The 18168-nt window shown below is 40.5% G+C and overlaps 2 protein-coding genes across 5 annotated transcripts in view; both read left to right on the top strand.

Annotated features, from left to right (window-relative positions):
- The window catches only part of LOC119828244 (fatty acid synthase-like), a 36177-nt gene extending 31496 nt beyond the window's left edge, over nucleotides 1-4681 (top strand). The window contains exons 20-25 of the mRNA XM_038350348.1: nucleotides 46-270; nucleotides 904-1101; nucleotides 1183-1392; nucleotides 2167-2735; nucleotides 3136-3303; nucleotides 3632-4681. Of these exons, the coding sequence (XP_038206276.1) occupies nucleotides 46-270; nucleotides 904-1101; nucleotides 1183-1392; nucleotides 2167-2735; nucleotides 3136-3303; nucleotides 3632-3979 (1718 nt within the window). The 3' untranslated portion in view covers nucleotides 3980-4681. The remainder of the gene's footprint in view (nucleotides 1-45; nucleotides 271-903; nucleotides 1102-1182; nucleotides 1393-2166; nucleotides 2736-3135; nucleotides 3304-3631) is intronic.
- A 4421-nt stretch (nucleotides 4682-9102) lies between these two features.
- The window catches only part of LOC119828362 (unconventional myosin-IXb), a 28093-nt gene continuing 19027 nt past the window's right edge, over nucleotides 9103-18168 (top strand). For 2 of the 4 annotated variants that reach the window (XM_038350499.1, XM_038350496.1), the window contains exons 1-3: nucleotides 9108-9780; nucleotides 12039-12287; nucleotides 13146-13240. In XM_038350499.1, the coding sequence (XP_038206427.1) occupies nucleotides 12100-12287; nucleotides 13146-13240 (283 nt within the window). In that variant the 5' untranslated portion in view covers nucleotides 9108-9780; nucleotides 12039-12099. Of the gene's footprint in view, nucleotides 9781-10683; nucleotides 11589-12038; nucleotides 12288-13145; nucleotides 13241-18168 lie in introns of those variants that run through there. The other 2 variants (XM_038350498.1, XM_038350497.1) reach the window with 2 other exon arrangements.

Raw genomic sequence — 18168 nt, 5'->3', positions numbered from 1 at the left:
TGGGGCGCGGGGCGGGGCGCGGTAGGGCGCGGTAGGGCGCCGCAGCGACTGACGCGCGCGGGCTGTGCAGGTGGCGCGAGCGCGGCGTGCGCGTGGCGGTGTCGACGGCGGACGTGTCGCGGGCGGCGGGCGCGCGCGCGCTGCTGGCGGACGCGGCGGCGCTGGCGCCGGTGGGCGGCATCTTCAACCTGGCGGCCGTGCTGCGCGACGCCTTCCTCGAGAACCTCACGCCTGACGACTTCCGCGCCGTTGCCACGCCCAAGATAGACGGTGAGCGGTTAAATACAGTCAAAATACAATAACGCGCACTTAACTATATACATCATAACAATCTATTTTATATTGTAAGTGAAAAAGTCGTTTAGATCGACGTTGTGTTGTTTTTGTTGTTGTTGTTGACCAATTCATTCATGTCATGTTTCATTCATTTCGCACTTTCATTTCTACCATTGAGCGTTGTACACCATCGGCTTGAATTCATTCGAATGGCTTTTTTAATCTAACAAAAAAGACATTCGAATGAATTCATTTCCATTATTGTCGATGCTTTTTTAAATACAAAGATTTTTAATAAAACAAAATACAAAATTTATTTAATAATTTAATGAGATTTGTGTTAACATAAATCATAAATTGACTTTAACACAAATCTCATTGAATTATTTATGTAAATCATTTTTTATTTAAAATGTTTGTTCGATATCTCATCTCACTGCCCTGCATCTTTTTATTGTTTTAAGTGCGTTGTGTGCGGTTGTTTTTTTTTCCACACTGGGACTTCTTATAATGTCAATCGCTTAACTGTCTCCTTATATTTAGATATCAATGAGAAATATTAAAACAGTCATGTTTAATTATGATTAATTCGAACGTTTATTGAAGGCGATCGGTAACGGTTTCCAGGCACGAAGATGCTGGACGTGGCGTCGCGCGAGCTGTGCCCGGAGCTGGACTACTTCGTGGCGTTCTCGTCGGTGTCGTGCGGGCGCGGCAACCCCGGCCAGAGCAACTACGGGCTCGCCAACTCCGCCATGGAGCGCGTGTGCGAGCTGCGCCAGGCCGACGGGCTGCCCGGCCTCGCCGTGCAGTGGGGCGCCATCGGTGAGACGCACGCTCGCTAATCTATCGAACGACCGTCGTCGAGAGTCGCGCAGTATGGTGATCGGCAACCCGTGTCCGCAGGCGAGGTGGGGCTGATAGTGGACACGATGGGCGGCGACGAGGCGGTGGTGGGCGGCACGCTGCCGCAGCGCGTGGCGTCGTGCGTGGAGGCGCTGGGCGCGCTGCTGGCGCGGCCGCACGCCGTGTGCGCCTCCATGGTGCTGGCCGACAAGCGCCGCGGCGCCGCCGCGCCCGCGCAGGACCTCGTGCACGCCGTCGCCAACATCCTCGGTGCGCACTCCCTACCGACCTCACTACCGACCTCCGACCTATCTTAGGCTTTTTTGTCTCAAAAACATTTATTTCATTTGTGAATAATCTTTGCTCTTATTATAACGACGTCGTGATATTGTGTTTTTCAAGGCTCATATCGTAGCCATTTTTGCAGCAATTCAAAGATTATAACGGTTAAATATAGTAGACTCCGAACAAATACATTTTTAATATAGGTTTAATTCTTTAATACAATGAGAAATTCTATTGTATAAGCATATACCTTATATCAATAAACCTCCTATACCTTAGCGTATACCTTGTCCTATTTTGTCTTTCTAGCCTCAGAACTTTTCGTTTAAGTTTTTTAATAAAAAAAAACAATTAGATCTAAGTTTGTATCAAAAAGAGCACTATATAGCCTAGCCACTCTTGTTATAAATCATCACGCTGTCATTTGCTTACGCTCTTATTATAATTTTAATGACCTAGAGCTTTCATAATAATACTAGCTGCGCACCGCGGTTTCACCCGCGTAAGTCTGTATCCCGTAAGAATATCGATCGATAAAAAGTTGCCTATATGTTATTCCAGTTGTCCGTTGTGTTGTCTACGCACCAAATTTTATTGTAATCGATTCAGTACTTTTTGCGTGAAGGAGTAACAAACAAACACACATCCTTACAAACTTTCACATTTATAATATAAGTAGGATGGGATATAATATTAGTAGGATTTGTAGAAAGTGGATAGGATATTAGTTGGATAATAATATTCTTTTTCACTTTATAGGTATTAAAGATCCATCGAAAGTATCGGAAACGGCAAATCTCGCGGAGCTCGGTATGGATTCGCTCATGGGCGCCGAAATTAAACAGACACTGGAACGCGGCTACGATCTAGTTCTGGGAGTGCAAGAAATTCGCGCCCTCACTTTTGCCAAGTTGAAATCTCTGTCGGGCGGGGCCGAAGAGAGTGCAGAAGACAAGGCGAAGGAGGAGACGAAAGAGGAAGCCGCGGGCGCCGCGTCGGAGTTGGCGCAGTTTGCCACCTTGAGCGAGATCATGCCCAAGCAGGTGGTCTTGAAGCTGCCCAGCGCCGCGCCGGACGCCAAAGCCAACGTGTTCATGGTGCACCCCATCGAGGGCGTGGCGAGCATGCTGCGCGGCGTGGCCAGCGGCGTGCGCGGCGCGGCGCTGGGCCTGCAGTGCGTGGCGGCGGCGCCCCTGGCCGACATGCGCGCGCTGGCCGCCTTCTACGTGGCGCACGTGCGCGCGCTGCAGCCCGCGCCCCCCTACACGCTGCTCGGCTACTCCTTCGGCGCCGGCGTCGCCTTCGAGATGGCGCTGCAGCTCGAGAAGGTACGCCGCTCGCCTCTACGCCTTAACGGTTTTAAAATTATCCCGGTTTTCTTGCTGGAGCTTATCTCGATGGTATTATTATGAAAATATAAAAACATTATTCAAGAGTTCAGTAAGTTAAATGTTCAGTTCAGTATATATAACTGAAATGTGACTGACTGACATAGCTATCTAAATGGCTAAAATTTGGCATGCAGATAGGTATTATTATATGCATCCGCTAAGAAAATATTTTGCTAAATTCTTCCTACTAGGGGAGAAAATAGGGAATGAAAGTTTGTACGCGCGGAGAAGCTGCGGGTAAAAGCTAGTTTATAATATGTACGCATATACGGGTTTCCTTTGAGAGGACACCAAGCCACGGTGAAATGATGTAACCGAGTGACGCGTGTGCGCGCAGGAGGGGCAGCGCGTGCGCGTGGTGCTGGTGGACGGCTCGCCCGCCTTCGTGGCGGCGCACACGCGGCGCAGCACGCAGAAGCGCGCCGCGCGCTCGCCCGCCACCGACGAGGCCGACGCGCTCGCCTACTTCCTGCAGCTCTTCAACGAGAAGCTCGACATCGTCAAGGTTCGTTCGCGCCCAAACTTATATTGCTCCTGCCTCACGAGACAATTCTATCTAGGTATCTACTTGACTTCATTCACAATTTGCCCGAAACGATTGGCATAGGTCACGATGGGACAATTAAATGTACGAAAAAAAAAGAAAAATTTCACTTCTACGTATACGCACGTATGTGACCTCCTAGAGAGGTACTAAAAAAATTGCGAGCAAATAAATCACTTTCATTAATTGAGACACCCTTATCACTATAAGCAATAATTACTAAACATAGATATCGACAGTTGAATATATTTAACTGAGTACACAATCGAACACTGCGAAACATCGGCAGGTATCGAACGAGCTGGCGCAGCTGGCGAGCTGGGAGCAGCGCGTGCGGCGCACGACGGAGCTGGCGGGCGCGGGGCGCGACGCCGGCGCGCTGGCCGCCGCCGCCGAGTCGTTCTACCGCAAGCTCGTCATCGCCGACTCGTACCGGCCCAGCGGCAAGCTGAGCGCGCCCGTCACGCTGTTCACGGCGCGCGACAACTACGTGGAGCTGGCGCCCGACTACGGGCTCAGCGAGGTGTGCGCGGGCCCGCTGGCCGTGCGCCAGCTGCCCGCCACGCACCGCTCCATCCTGGCGGGCGACGCGGCGCGCGCCATCGCCGACCACGTGTCCGACCTGCTCGCGCACTAGCGGGGCCCCCGCCCCGCCCCTCGGCCGCGCCGCCGCGTAGGGCCCGCGTAGGGCACGCGAAGGGCACGCGGTCGTCCATTACATGACGCACATCCGAGCGTGTCGCCTCGCACCTGCGCTCGCAGTTGGATGCCTCCGTTCGATAGCGATTTATACGTAGATGAAAGAACGATCTTTGTATTTTAGTTTGTGTCTTGTGACGTTTATTTATATGATTAAAGTTGTTGACATCACATTACTCACATTCGGGACGCACGTCGCGCTGTACATAACCGTATGTACGACACGCGCGAGTTCGTTTACATTATGTACACGGACAAGTTTAAGGGCGGACGTTCACTAACCGCGTCGACACTGGGCTTTTGGGGCATTTAAAATAAAAAGCGTCTCGTTATTAGTACAAACCGAAGTAAACGGTAGTTAGAGGTTCCAGTGCGACGCGGTCGAGTCGACGCGTCGGTGCGCTCCGCCCGCACGAGTTGCCTCTCTATGTAATTTAAAGTTGCGGGGTTCTTAGTTAAATTGTATTTATATTTAAATTAATTTATGATAAGGGTCGAGCGAGGCTCGTGCTTGTGATACATAGCATTCCTCTAGTTGTAAGTACCAGTAGTTAAACGAGAGTGTGGTTGTTGTGGTATTTATTTAGCTACAGATTTGGCTTCAGCCCTGTGATAAATAAAAGTGCATTATTTTTATTAATCTTGTTTTACTTGCATATTCCTTTCACTATTCCATGCAACATGTTCCAGGATAAAAAGGTGCTCTATAATTAACGTCCTAAGATGTGTCTATGAAATGTGATCTACAATATTTTTTTTACCGATTAAGGACTTATTCGAAATTTTCATCAAAATTCGTTTAGTAGTTAGAAGACTTAGTAATATTTATTTCATATTCAACGATTTTACTTCACCTTGTCTTGACTAAACTCGATAGTAGCGCACAAAACTTCAGATTCAGAGACCTTTACCTAATACGTACATTTGCCTTCGTATTCGCTCAGTTACTTCTTTTACACATAATTGTACGTAATTGGTACGTCCACTTTAGCACCACGTCAAAACACATAATATCTACATACATAGCTTATCTATTAAGATGTATTAAAAAAATAAAAAGAGCACCTGCCATTGTGGAGTGTCATCGTGCAGCCTCATAGACCGAGAAGATAGAAGTTGAGGCTGGAAGGTTTTATGGCTATAAATTAAAACTCGAACATTATTAATTCACATTATAATTAGACTTCTAGAAGCAGTTTTGAATCGTCATAAGTCAATAGTTTTAATATTTAAAGGTGGCCGGCTAAATGTGGACTCTGTAATTAAGCACCAAAACTATGAGGTGGTTTTTAAAAATCATGCACAATTTTGCATTAGAATTCTACAAAGGTAATCTGGACATAATAATTATGCCAACGAACTGTCCTGACCATATTAAACGCAGAAGAAGTAACAAATAATATTCGAATCGTATTTGCCATTACTTCTCCATATAAAATAATTTACCGATATCATACATAATTAATAATTATATAATACAATCATTATAAGATTAAGAATATTATTATTACATAGAGTGTCATAACAATGCCTTGGACCTCCTCTTGTATGTAGGTCGTGTTAAATGTAAAGTAAAATGTTACTAAATATATATATACTGTAGCGGTACAGTAGGTTTTCTTAGGCAGATCTCTTAGTGGGTAGGGTAAAATACCTCCTCGTTTAAAATAACATCTCTTTTAGCTTTATTTACATTTGGAAGGATATATTGTACAGAATTCCTTTTATTTGCAATTATTAATAAATTATTAGCTGTACCCAATTGGATATGAATAAAGAAGTGAAGTCTACTTCGTCAACATTTAGGCCATGTCTTAATTTTCATCGTCATTTAGTATTAGCTAGTACAATATTATGTTATCTATGATATAGGTAAGGTATCGTCTGCAAACATTACTATGTATTTCACACATATCCAGTAAATTATACGGTAAATCATTAATATATACAAAAAAGAGCGGTTGAACACTATTGCTATCCGAATAACAACGTTAGTAATGGTGGAGGTTCTTGCGGGCCTTAATAACAATGTAGCTTTTTATACCTTATTATCGTAGATCCTTGGTCTATGCATAGCATTTACTTCTTTAATATATTCTCTATTTCATTGAATAACAAATTAACAAGGACATTACGAAAGGAATAATAATTCAGTTTCATGAAGTTTTTTATTAATATCAGTTTTAAATGTATGACTATATACATACATTCTATATTAAAATTTTGTAAATACATACACTACTTATAACTGATACATACTTTATTATTTACGAATTGTGATGCAGATCCAGTTTGGCATCCATAACAGCGGGCTCGTAAAAGCGGCTCCGTGTACAGTGCCGGGTAGGAAACTCGAGCCTGAGAAATATTCATATTGTTCTAAAGTAATTGACAACGGGTGCGTGCGCGGCGCCGCCCCCCTAATTGCGCGGCCCGCGCGCCGCTGCTCGCTGCGAAACGCGATCTACGCTCATTACTCACTAATTATTATCATTCTCGTTTGAGATTCACGTTCCAATATTCCCATACTTGGTTCGCACGTTGCCTTCATTAGCCGAGATTACGATAACTTACCTTTTTAGTGTCAGGTATTCGTCGCTTTTTCCTTCCAACAGGTAGAGATGTATAATGAATTACATTCAGATGTAAGCGATACCGGTGTCCACTGTCCATATATTATGACATGCTATTTATCCCATGTCGAACTGTCGTTTAAAAAGTAGATGTTGAGGAGGCCCATAATTAATCAGGTAAAAAAAGAAAGAGAAAAATTCTCATTTATAAAAGTTAAATGTCTTTTTTTAGTTAAAGCGCAACTATGGAAATTTAAAATTTGGTCAATTAAAATGTGTATTGAGTACAGTTTTGGTAAGTACGTTTCTGTTGAGAAATTTTTGTTCTAGGTAACGTAGCAACAACACGAATTTATAACCTTTAATTTTATTTCTTTGCAATTCATAAGTTTTCAGTATTAATGGCGAGACCATACTTTTTCTATTTTGCAGATGTTTATCAGAAAGGCATAAGCTATCAATAAATAATATATCTATATATTACCACGTTTAATCAGTCGCTTGTTTGACCCTTGTAAAAAGCAAGGCCATCATATTGTTCATCTTCATCATCATCAGTCTATATATATTCCCACTACATACAGGCCTCCTATAAAGGTTCAGGCCATAATCCAGAACGTTGGCCAAGTGCGGGTTGGTAGATGTCACATGTCTTCGAACTTTTATTTCTCGGACATGCCAACTTCCTCACTATGTTTTCCTTCACCGTTGCGAGATCGAGGTCGTATTATTATTATTAATTTAATATGAATAATCATAAAAACCTAAAATTCCTTTAAGTCAGTCAGTTAGGACTGTTCATACTTTGCTATACATAAGTAAAAGCGTCTGTCTTATCAACATCTCGTAACAATGAAAGTTTCTCGAGTGAAATCGAGCGATAAGGTCATTAACATAACCGTGAGAAGTCTTTTTGCGACAATTCAATAATGTTAGATACCGGTTTTCATTATATAGTTTCATTCATATTATATAGTGTTATCGAAAATCGTCTTAATACTATTTATTTATAAAATAAACGTAAAACTATCTTATAACCGAGTTGTGTAAATAGAAACAAACAAATAGACAGTTCCAGTCTCATAAATGTAAGCAGCGACTTCCAGAACAAATGTAATAAGTTACCACTCGACTGAATAATACGTGTAAAAGTAAACATGTATGATTGCAATTGCTTCATTTCTTGCATCGAGTCGTATTACGGTTCCTGCGAGCGGGTTGCGGGTCTGGCGGGTCTGCCACGGCCGGCGGCTCGCAGGCCACTTGGTATGCCGCGCGCGCGTCGTCATAGACAGTAACACGAGGAACACGGCGCGGGCGACCGGAAAAACGCCATGTCTCTATCCATCACTGAGCTATCACCCGCACTGAGCGGCTAGCGGCGGCGGCCCACACCGATGCTCCAACTAATTGGAAGCGATCGCATGTTAAATTAGCTTCTTGGTCTTACGTGTGTTTGGAATGTGAAGATTGAAGAGATTGTGAACAAAAATTAACACACATTTTAATGATTTTTCACGTTTATTTTGTTTTTTCTTGGAATGGACACATTTAAAATAATTAAGTAATAATAATATAAAATAGTGTATAAGTAATATTCGCACGATTAAAAAGAAAATAAAAAAATCAGCATGGATACTATCAAATCACACGAAAGTTGTTTTAGATGTATCTTTATGTAAGCATAATAACTGTATGTATATTGTCAGGTTTTGACTACACTCATATTATGGGTTTGTATGACATGGTCATTGGTCATACATTACGTGCACACTGATTAGTAAATTAACAATTGAAAATTTCGTTGGATGTTAGAACATATTTGTTCAAGTCACGTTTGAGGATATATTTATTAATGGAGGAATCGTTTCTACTGCTATCATAAATTAACGTCTGTAAGTAGCCATAAAAACACTCAAATTTAAATTTAATCATCAATTAATAATCACTCCACCTAATTTTTTATCAGCTCGTCGTTGACCTGCATAAAAATACCATAAAATAAATGTTAATATGTAGATGAGAGTGGTTTCACTAATGTGGAATATTCTTCGCTGGGATTGTGGTCAATGGTTTATTTATAAAGTATGTTGGGGTCACCGTAGCGACGAGTATCGGACGCGTGTCGTTGGCGCGACATAAAGTGTAACCCAACCTGCGACCGCAGGCGGGCCGCGCCGCCTCACCGCCGCGCCGCCGCGCCCGCAGCCGCGCTCGCTTTACTACATAGCTGCATTCGTCAGGAGTTATGCTAGTACCGAGCGAACCTTTTTATTTTCCTAGCTCTACAACGTGCTATACGTTCGAAGTTCTTTACCTTTGAGACCTTTATGCGACTAATTTTGATTTAATGTAATTGGATGTGTAAGGTTACCATAGGGCTTTAGCAAGAAAATAGTTTTGCAAATAGATTCAGTCACAAAATGGGACATAGCATGAGGACGATTTCATTATAATGTTTTAGAATCTACTTTAAGCAACGCAGGGTGCGTTAAGTGTTGCTGGGTAAGGCATTTTCTACAAAAAGCCTCACTGTACAGAATGTAAAAGGATTTACAGTTTCCCGGTAAATATAATGACTCTATCGGATCGATACCTTGGACGATGATAAGAAAGTTCTCGGATAAGAGCACAAAAAGCAACGATCGCACGGAGATAAATCAATGCGATACAATTAGTGCCTAATTACTTAACGAAGGCTGTCGGTGGTTGGAGCGGCGACGGCGGCTGACGGCGGCGGTGCTGATGCGATGTGACGTGAAGCGACCCGGCAAAAAATATAGAGCAACCTCTTCACAGTTACGTCGAGCTTCGAGGGCTGAGCTATCGCAGCTAGTTCCGAGCAAGCGCCCGCAAGCGACGCGCGCGCCGCTGAGCGCGACCCTGCGCGCCACGGCTTGCGCCCGTCTTACGTATTAAACGCGACAATGTGTCTTGTTCGATTGATATTTATTAGCGATATTGGATACTGAGAAATGATTTGGTGTTAAATAAAATAATTCAAATGTGTAATTTATTAATTGGTTTATGTATTGTGGATTAAAAGTGGTTCAAAGCAGTTTTTAAATTTATTTTATTTAAGTGTTTTATGTCATTTTCTTTTTCAATACTCGGTCTTTAGAGCTCCTAGCTTCTAGAATTACGTACAATATAAGAGTTTACGCAGGTAAATAGTAGTATTTAAGCTTATTATTTAAATATTTTGCAAAAATTATGGCAGAACGATGACAAGCAAGCTTTTCTAAGAATGCCTGTTTAAAATGGTACAAACTCATCATTGTAAATTAAGTAAAAAAAATACGAACCCCATAAATAAATATATGTTGTTGCAAAATTCTGTATTAATTTAAATGGTTAATGGCCTATATATTTCCGCGTCTGAAACTGATTATTCAGTAGTTGACGACTGCTTCAATTCTACGAACTCTTAATTGGACCTGGAATAATGCGCATCGTATTAATTGAAATTGTCAATTTGCTTCCAAATAAAGACTTAGTACCAGGGTTAGTGCAGGGGCCCTCGCAGCCCGCAGACCGCACGCCAGCGACGAGATCAATTTTCTCCACAGGAGGCAGGCCTTTGCAGTATTCTAAAGGACTCTGCGGCTTTCACGGATTTTAATTTACAATGTGTCAAGCTGTGGACTGATCACACGGTTTCTGCGACACTAAATTTGGGAAATAAAAAGGAACACATAGGTGTTCCCTTTTGTAAATTCAGGTTCTGACAATGATTTATGTTTTAAAAATTAAAATCATTTTTCAAGGACACAAAAGTATTTAGAAATACATATGTAGGCAAAGCTAATTAAGGCTTAATCATTAGAAATACGGCAATTAAATGTACTGTGTTTAGTTTGACGGATAAAGCGTCCAGTTAATTCATTACCATTAAAGAGAGATAACATTTCAATTACAGTAGCTGCAGAAAAAGGTCCTAACGAGGTTTTCATTGAATGAAGTGAATCGTATATGCTTATCGCGATCCGCGGTGAACTATGCCACATGCGGCGGCGCGGCGGCGCGGCGTCGCGGCGGCGCGGCGGCGGAGCGGCCCGCGCGGAGCGGCGCCGCGCGCTCTCGTCCGACCTCTTCCTTAACAGGAGCTGGTTCCGCGAACCTCCGCTCTCTCTGTCCTCCACACTCCTGACAACTGTTATAATATGTGCTCGGGAGCGGGGAGACGGGGCCTCATTATATCCCTTGTTTGATTGCGCTTGAGACATTCAACTTACTTCCTGTTTATTCATACACATTAACATATTAAGATCGATTATTTGCTAATATTTAAATACGGGTTAATTAACCTCAGCAACTCGTCCTTGTTCTAGCAGCATGTAAAGTTCAGGAGCTATTTTAAAATTACTATAACGGGATATTAGCCCTCCTAGGCATTTAATGACATTGATGATCTCTAGTTAATGGTAGTTTTGAATTTCAAATATACTCTTAAAGACTTGTATGGACGGTAATTTTAAATGTGAAGAGGCGGCCGTTGTAAGTAATGGCTATCCGAAATGAATGATATAAAGAAGTGCAGTACAGAAACATGAACGGATGACATTTCGTCGGGCCGAGACGGGTGCTCTCGAATTTTGAATTCAACAAAAAGCGTGCGCGGCATTCCGCAAGCCGCTCGCCACTGCGCCGCACCGACCCCGCGCCGCCGCCGCCGCTTCACTTGCTAGTTAAACCCTCAATAGATCGAATTGGTCACACAATTATTTAAGAATAATGACCGCCTCCAATTGAAGAAAAAACGGAGATGCGTTAATGTCTTGAATAAATTTTGTTAACTCACCGCTCGTAATGAGGCGCGCGCACGCGGACTGTTTACTAAACAACGTTCAATATTTTTGGATGCAGTGATCTGGAGGTGGTGATTCAGTGTTAATACACGATTAAATGTCCTCAAATGATCTCGATCTCTCTTTGCGTTTACTTATTAAGGAAGTATTCTTTTAAACGGCGCAGGTATGTACCAGTGTTTTTAATTGTATTGATTCATGTGGCTTGAGAAGTTATACTTGATCACTGTAATTTATAGTTTTGGAGTGAATAATTCCTGTTATTTTATGGATTATGTTAAATATAATTTAAAGATTTTGTTAGTTTCAAAGTTTACAAGATAAAGCCATTAAAGGAAAAGCTCCCACGGCAATGAAGTCGCTCATTATCATTTCTTACATCGAAGCTTTCAGTCGGTGCTTGGAGAATATTTATATTACCGTAAAGATTTTTTCACCAGACTACGAATGAGTGTACAATTTATAGGATAAAGCAACGACGTAAATGCCGGTGTTATTAAAGAGCTCCTCTTTAAAAAGTTGTTCCCTTTCTCTAAGGGAACATCTTTTTAAAAAATTATCAGAAAAATAAACATTTTGAATGAGATAACACTGTAATTCTTTTATGTGTTCGCAGCATTCGCCCTGTCACGTGTGCAAAGTGAGCCGCAGCGGGGTTGCGACGCGATGCGCGTGGCATGCTGCTGCCGGACCAAACGTATGAGGTGGCCGCACCCGCCGCACACGCTGCAAATGCCGCACACGCCGTACCAACCGCAGCTGCCGCAGATGCGCCAACGTCGGCGTCGCTCGCGGTGCTGCTGCGCGCGCACCGCGTTCGCCCTGACTTCTTCTGCGCCTATCGGTCACGACGCCATTCGAGGAGGTCTGTTACATTACAATATTTATAACATAAAAAACTAAGTAAGTATATCTAAACAAATAAACTTGTTAAGTATCCTTTCATAGTGACGGTTAGTCGGTGTTTCCTATTAAAGCGCACGCAAATATGTTTTATTCGTGTTTACATTATATATAATGTAAATACATCATAAAACGACGGTTTTTCTCCAACATAATATGCACATAATAAAATGTATGTATAATATTATTATTAATATAAATTTTAATGTAAAATTGTAATGTAGTATGTAGTCTCGTGTGTCTTACAAAGTAACGTGCATGAACAATTATTTAATTACAATCTAGTTTCGTTACGATTCATATAGATTGATAATTTTAATAGTTTATTATCACGAATCGTATACAGTTAGTAATAAAAAATGAAATATCTCGTTGAATCGATATTCGACATAATCATTCATCGCGCCCATTTAAACATTTCCTGTTATAATGTAAAAAGAGATCACAAAATAATGATAAAGTGCTTAAGATTTCGTCATCGTCATCGTCATCATTGGCAATGGAGCTGGTAGGTCGCCTAATGGTAAGCGCTACCACCGCCTATGAACATTTGAAGAGGCGTAACGTTGATTGCAGACCTTACGGCTGCACAAATGGAAAGCCGATTTTGAATTGGAAAGAGATTTTAAAAAGAATAAAGGAAAGGACTGGGAAGGGTAAAGAAAAGTATATGTGTCTCCAGCTCTCCCCCACTCACCGAACAAAACCCAGCGTATATGACATTTATAGACATAGATAACTCTCTGACATATAATGTGTGTACATATAACGTGACATATATCGTGTGTGATAATTAAGTTATTGATGTGTGTGTGTCCAGATCGTCGCGGATGGTCGAGGAAGAGAAAGAAAAGAGGTCCCCGAGCGAGCCGCGGCCGCTCGCGCGGTCTCAGCGGCGCGCGCGCCATAGGAACGGTACGTACCCAAAAATAATACATTAATAAAGATGTGACATACCTAGTTTATTTCGACATGAACCATCAAAGAGACTAAATTTCTCTAAAAATACACAATACTTACCTATTAATCCTTTATATTTATCTTTCCATGGTGCATGATGGTGAATGATGTCTGTTTTTCTGACTAAACCTCAGTAAACGCATAAATTACGAGAATTATAAATTCCCTTCAATTACTGAATAAAGCGCTGATGGTGAAAGATTAAGTCGATCGCGATAAAGTTAGTGCGTCCTTAATTGGCTGCGTGTGCGCCGCGCAGCGACACAGCGACACCGCGCCATTGTCCCGCACCTAGACACAAAGCGACGCTAACTGCTCCTGCGGGACTCCGCTCTCTAAATAGTATACAAAAGGACATTATGGCAGAATTATCTAATATATGGAGTACGCAGGTTTTCAAAGTACTAATGCAGTATATAAATACTTGGCTTGGATATAAACAAAATGTTTTATTCAATTGAAGGGGAAGATTTTGTTCACTTATGTCAAATGATGATATTATTACCGTCCTGAATTTCATATAAATTTAAATGAAATACACAGCTACAAAAGCATCTCTCCTAAATATGTCTACATTAATGAGAAATTTTGAAAGAATAGAAAATAAATCTCATTTATAAAGCATTTCAATGCTATAGAAATAAAAATTAAATATGTAAATTACAAATACAATACAATATCAATCTCATAATGAAACAAGCGTAAAACTTTGTTTGAATAGTTATACCCGTGGTTATCGTTCTCAAGATTGTAAAGTGTTCAGGTGTTCAAACACTGCGCACATCACTCGGAGTGTCTGCAGCCTCCTACCATTAAGACATTAATTTAATCAGCGCCTCTCATTGAGCGTAATCGCATGTCGTATTAACATTCTATGGGCGTCTAATGCGCCTGCGCCCGCGAGTCGCAACTGGTTCGCAATCAGATGAAATTAGAGCGATTAATCTTCAATCATAGTTAAATGTTAATTGCAGATAATGTTGGTGAAATGAACCAGTATTCAGTAGAACTTTATTCAGCTTTACCTCTGAAATAACTGTTTATATAAGCAGTTCAAAGCATCGTCATCATTTACATAAAAATATTTATTAGCTCTTAAATTTCAATAGTCTACTATTTACTATCAGCAACACTACTGTTAAATTGTGATCATCGTAATATACGACTACAGATGTTATCGAACATGAGCCATGGCATTTCCGTTCAAAAATATGTTTTGTCTCTTCTCCGATTAAGTTACATACTCAAATTCCGTGATACCAGTAAAGTAATTATTTAAGAATGGGAACATAATACTACAATGAAAATATCCATGTTTGTAATAGTTCTTCTTAGTTCAAACGTTTGTAAATTCAACCAACAGAGACCAACTCCTACGCTCCATTCACATTAACATCAGCCATCAATAGAAACATGTCAAACTAAAACTGAAAACAAGTGGAACACGGGAAAATTAATATATTCATCGAGTGTTGTATATAAGTGTAGCCGGCTAAGTGCAGTAACGTGTCCGTTAATACGTAGAGAGTGCTCAGAGTGATATATCGCGCGCTCGTTAGCGGAACAGCCCAGGAGCGAGACACGCGAGCGGCCCCGCGCCGCGCCAGCCACAGGCCTGCTCCATATTGCTTAACCATGACTGATTGTCATAAATTACTCTCAATCATTTTATATTACCTTCATTTTTGCATGCTATTTAGACAAGCAAGTTTCAAGAATAATTAAATGTTTTGTGATATTAATAATTAATTGGATAGATTCAACGGGAGACACTAAGATAGTGAGTTACTGCCAATAATTAAGCTGGGATGTTATTGAAAATTAGTGGTCGTTAAATATAATGAAACGATCTGAACGAGGAAACTATACAGTCACATTAACTTTTGACGTCCTATTAAACAAGATGAAATTCATTTGAGAATTTCATAGCTATAATATACTAGCTGCGCCCCGGGGCTTCACCCGCGTAAGTCCGTATCTCCGGAATATCGGGATAAAAAGTTGCCTATATATTATTCCAGTTGTCCAGCTGTCTACGTACCAAATTTCATTGCAATCGGTTCAGCAGTTTTTGCGTGAAAGAGCAACAAACACACACACATCCTTACAAACTTTCGCATTTATAATATTAGAAGGATAGGATTTATAAGCAAAATCACGGACGAATGCTATTTGGTTTGTTTGTATTGGGTACATTTCGATCTAATTATTCTGTCATTTGTTTTTAAATGACGTCTCCAATCAGAGGTCAAGCTCAAGTCATAACGTTTTTTTTATTAAATACGTATGTAAAAGGTTTATTCTAGATGAATTTCGTTGACGTACAGACTCATTTTGATCGGGAAATGGGTGTGATTGCAATCAAGATAAAATCAATTAATTCAAAGTAAAGAAAAAAACTACGGAAACCGCATATCTAAGTAAAATAAAAAGTGACCTCAAGTGTATGGCTAGTTGCTAAATCAACGCGATCCGTGTCAATGTACATGATCTTTGAAGGCTAAATTAAGTTTATATTGTATTATCCGTGTGTGAACCAACATTATGTGGCACTTCACGAAGCGGCTTTAAATTATTTATTAGTAAATATCGAACCATCCGCGGCGCTTCAAACATCTACTATATTGGAGCTTTCGGTAAAATAGACCATGTGTCCTTGGATGCCACCTGACAGGCAAAGCAACCTGCAACACTTCTAAACAACTATACCCACTTCGTAAAACGTGTGGAGAACAGGAAGGCGTCAGACAAAAAAAATCTTTGTATTGAAAATGAGGTCGTTTCGACACCAAGCATACAGCATATCGTGTTGCTTTCCTGACACTATTACTATCTTAGTATGATAATGGGTGGAGTCCTAAGCCCTAAATAATTACAACGGGCAAATGATTTAAGGTGAAATGTCATGTTCACTCTACCAACCACCCATACATATAATAACCAATAAAATAGTAACCAGACTCTTTCTGTAAATTTAATATTTTTTAAAAAGAGTAATTGCTACACAAAATTTTTATAGAGACCTCAACAATGTTTAGAATTTTTTCTGTTTCTCTGATTATCTATTTGTCTGTTGATAAGTGCGTATCAATAATAGTATGTTATCTGTATCAAGTAAGAAACGACCGGTCAGAATTTGCCAAAGATTTTATACGCTGAAAGACTGTATATATTTAATAATATTTTACACGTATACAATAACATCGACTTACATACAAAAGTTAGAGATAGACATAGTTATGACACGAGGAACAGAAATAAAATTGAAATGCCTGTTTTCCGGCTAAGTATAGTAAAAAATTCATCTATGGGACAAGGTATAATCTTATACAATAGAATTCCTCATAGTATTAAATCGTTTAGTAGTGCTAAATTCAAAAACTATATTAAAATGTATTCTATAATAGTCCAGACTCCAGAGAGCCTACTATAGCATTAATGGAAGATGACAATCCATGAAATTTTGTTGCTTTAGAACCACAGGTCAGTTCATTGGCATTATTGTTATGTTCGTGTTACATATTATGTAGAATTATAATGTAAATTTTATATTATTTTAAAAGAGCCGCTACAGAGTTTCTTCTCTATAGAAACTGCTTTCCGAACCGGTGGTAAATGTTATAACTGTGTAATATGACGATTCAAAAGTGCTTCTATAAGAAGTCTTGTTGAATGAATAAATGTTTGAGTTTGAGTTTGAGTCTGACCAATATTAAGTTCAACTTATAATTCAAATAAAATTAAGTATATTATATATCTTATTACATATACTTAATTTAATTTCACACATAAAATATTAGGGTCTCAGGATACTAATTAACTATGCATGAAACACCATATTATAATATCCTTATTGTTTCTTATTAATCTTTCTTGAACAACAAGAACGTACTTAGCTTAGAATATATTGTGTGATATGGGTTATCATGAGATGTTTATCTAGAGATATAATAAGAAGGTTAATATAAAACCCATACGCAAAAAAACCCTTATAGAGCGGTGTTAAATGCATAAATGTAACGTATACTTTAATTTGTAGAGCGAAGACACAAAAGCGTTTGCTGTTTAGATGTTGCGCCCTCTGTTGGTTCTGTGTTGAACTTTTATTAGTGGGAAGTTCCTCGAGCTGAGTAAAACGAGTTAATGGAACTTTAAAGACGATTATCTAAAAAACAAGTCCTGTATTGTAAACATAGATGGCAGATGTGTGCATAACCCAAACCTCAATAATTTCATATTCAAGTTCTCTGATATTGCTGATGCACCCCGGTTCTTTTAAATGCATTTTGGAAAGCGTACTTAAACCTTCTTATATCGAATATAAGTTTGTAAGGTGGGGTATGGCAGATTATTAGATATATTAGATATAATAAATGACAACTAAAATGTCTATTAGGTTCTTATATTACAGTATACAGCTTTTTTTATTAACTGTTAGTACGGGAGAGTATTTCACGAATTTGGGCGCAGGCAGGGTGGCGGGGCCGGCGGCGCGGGCGGCGCGCGGGCGCACAGGTTTCGGCGCAGAGTTACAAACAAGCAAACCAGTCTGGCCGCCCGCGCCGCCCCACCTGCCGATCGCTTTATTCCCTTAAATGCATGAAATGATCGAACGAATGCACATAACGTACCTATTAATGGGAACTTCAGCATTGAGTTGAAAATATGACTTCGTTTAATTTTTGCTGTTGAAGATTTAAGCAGAATAGTTGTCTAATTGTTGCACATATGATGAGATATAGAATCCAGGTCTTTGTCTAGGTACATCCCAAATGAATGAAACGATACATTGGGATTTCGGCCGGACGCATATCGAATTGTTTTGTGTATAGTCAGATAGTAAGGTGGCACCGCGCTGGTGGCAGGGCGCCGGTGGGGCGGGG

Source organism: Zerene cesonia, chromosome 7 (genome assembly GCF_012273895.1).
Source record: "Zerene cesonia ecotype Mississippi chromosome 7, Zerene_cesonia_1.1, whole genome shotgun sequence".
NCBI classification, from domain to species: domain Eukaryota; kingdom Metazoa; phylum Arthropoda; class Insecta; order Lepidoptera; family Pieridae; genus Zerene; species Zerene cesonia.
This window is presented reverse-complemented; position numbering and strand designations above follow the sequence as displayed.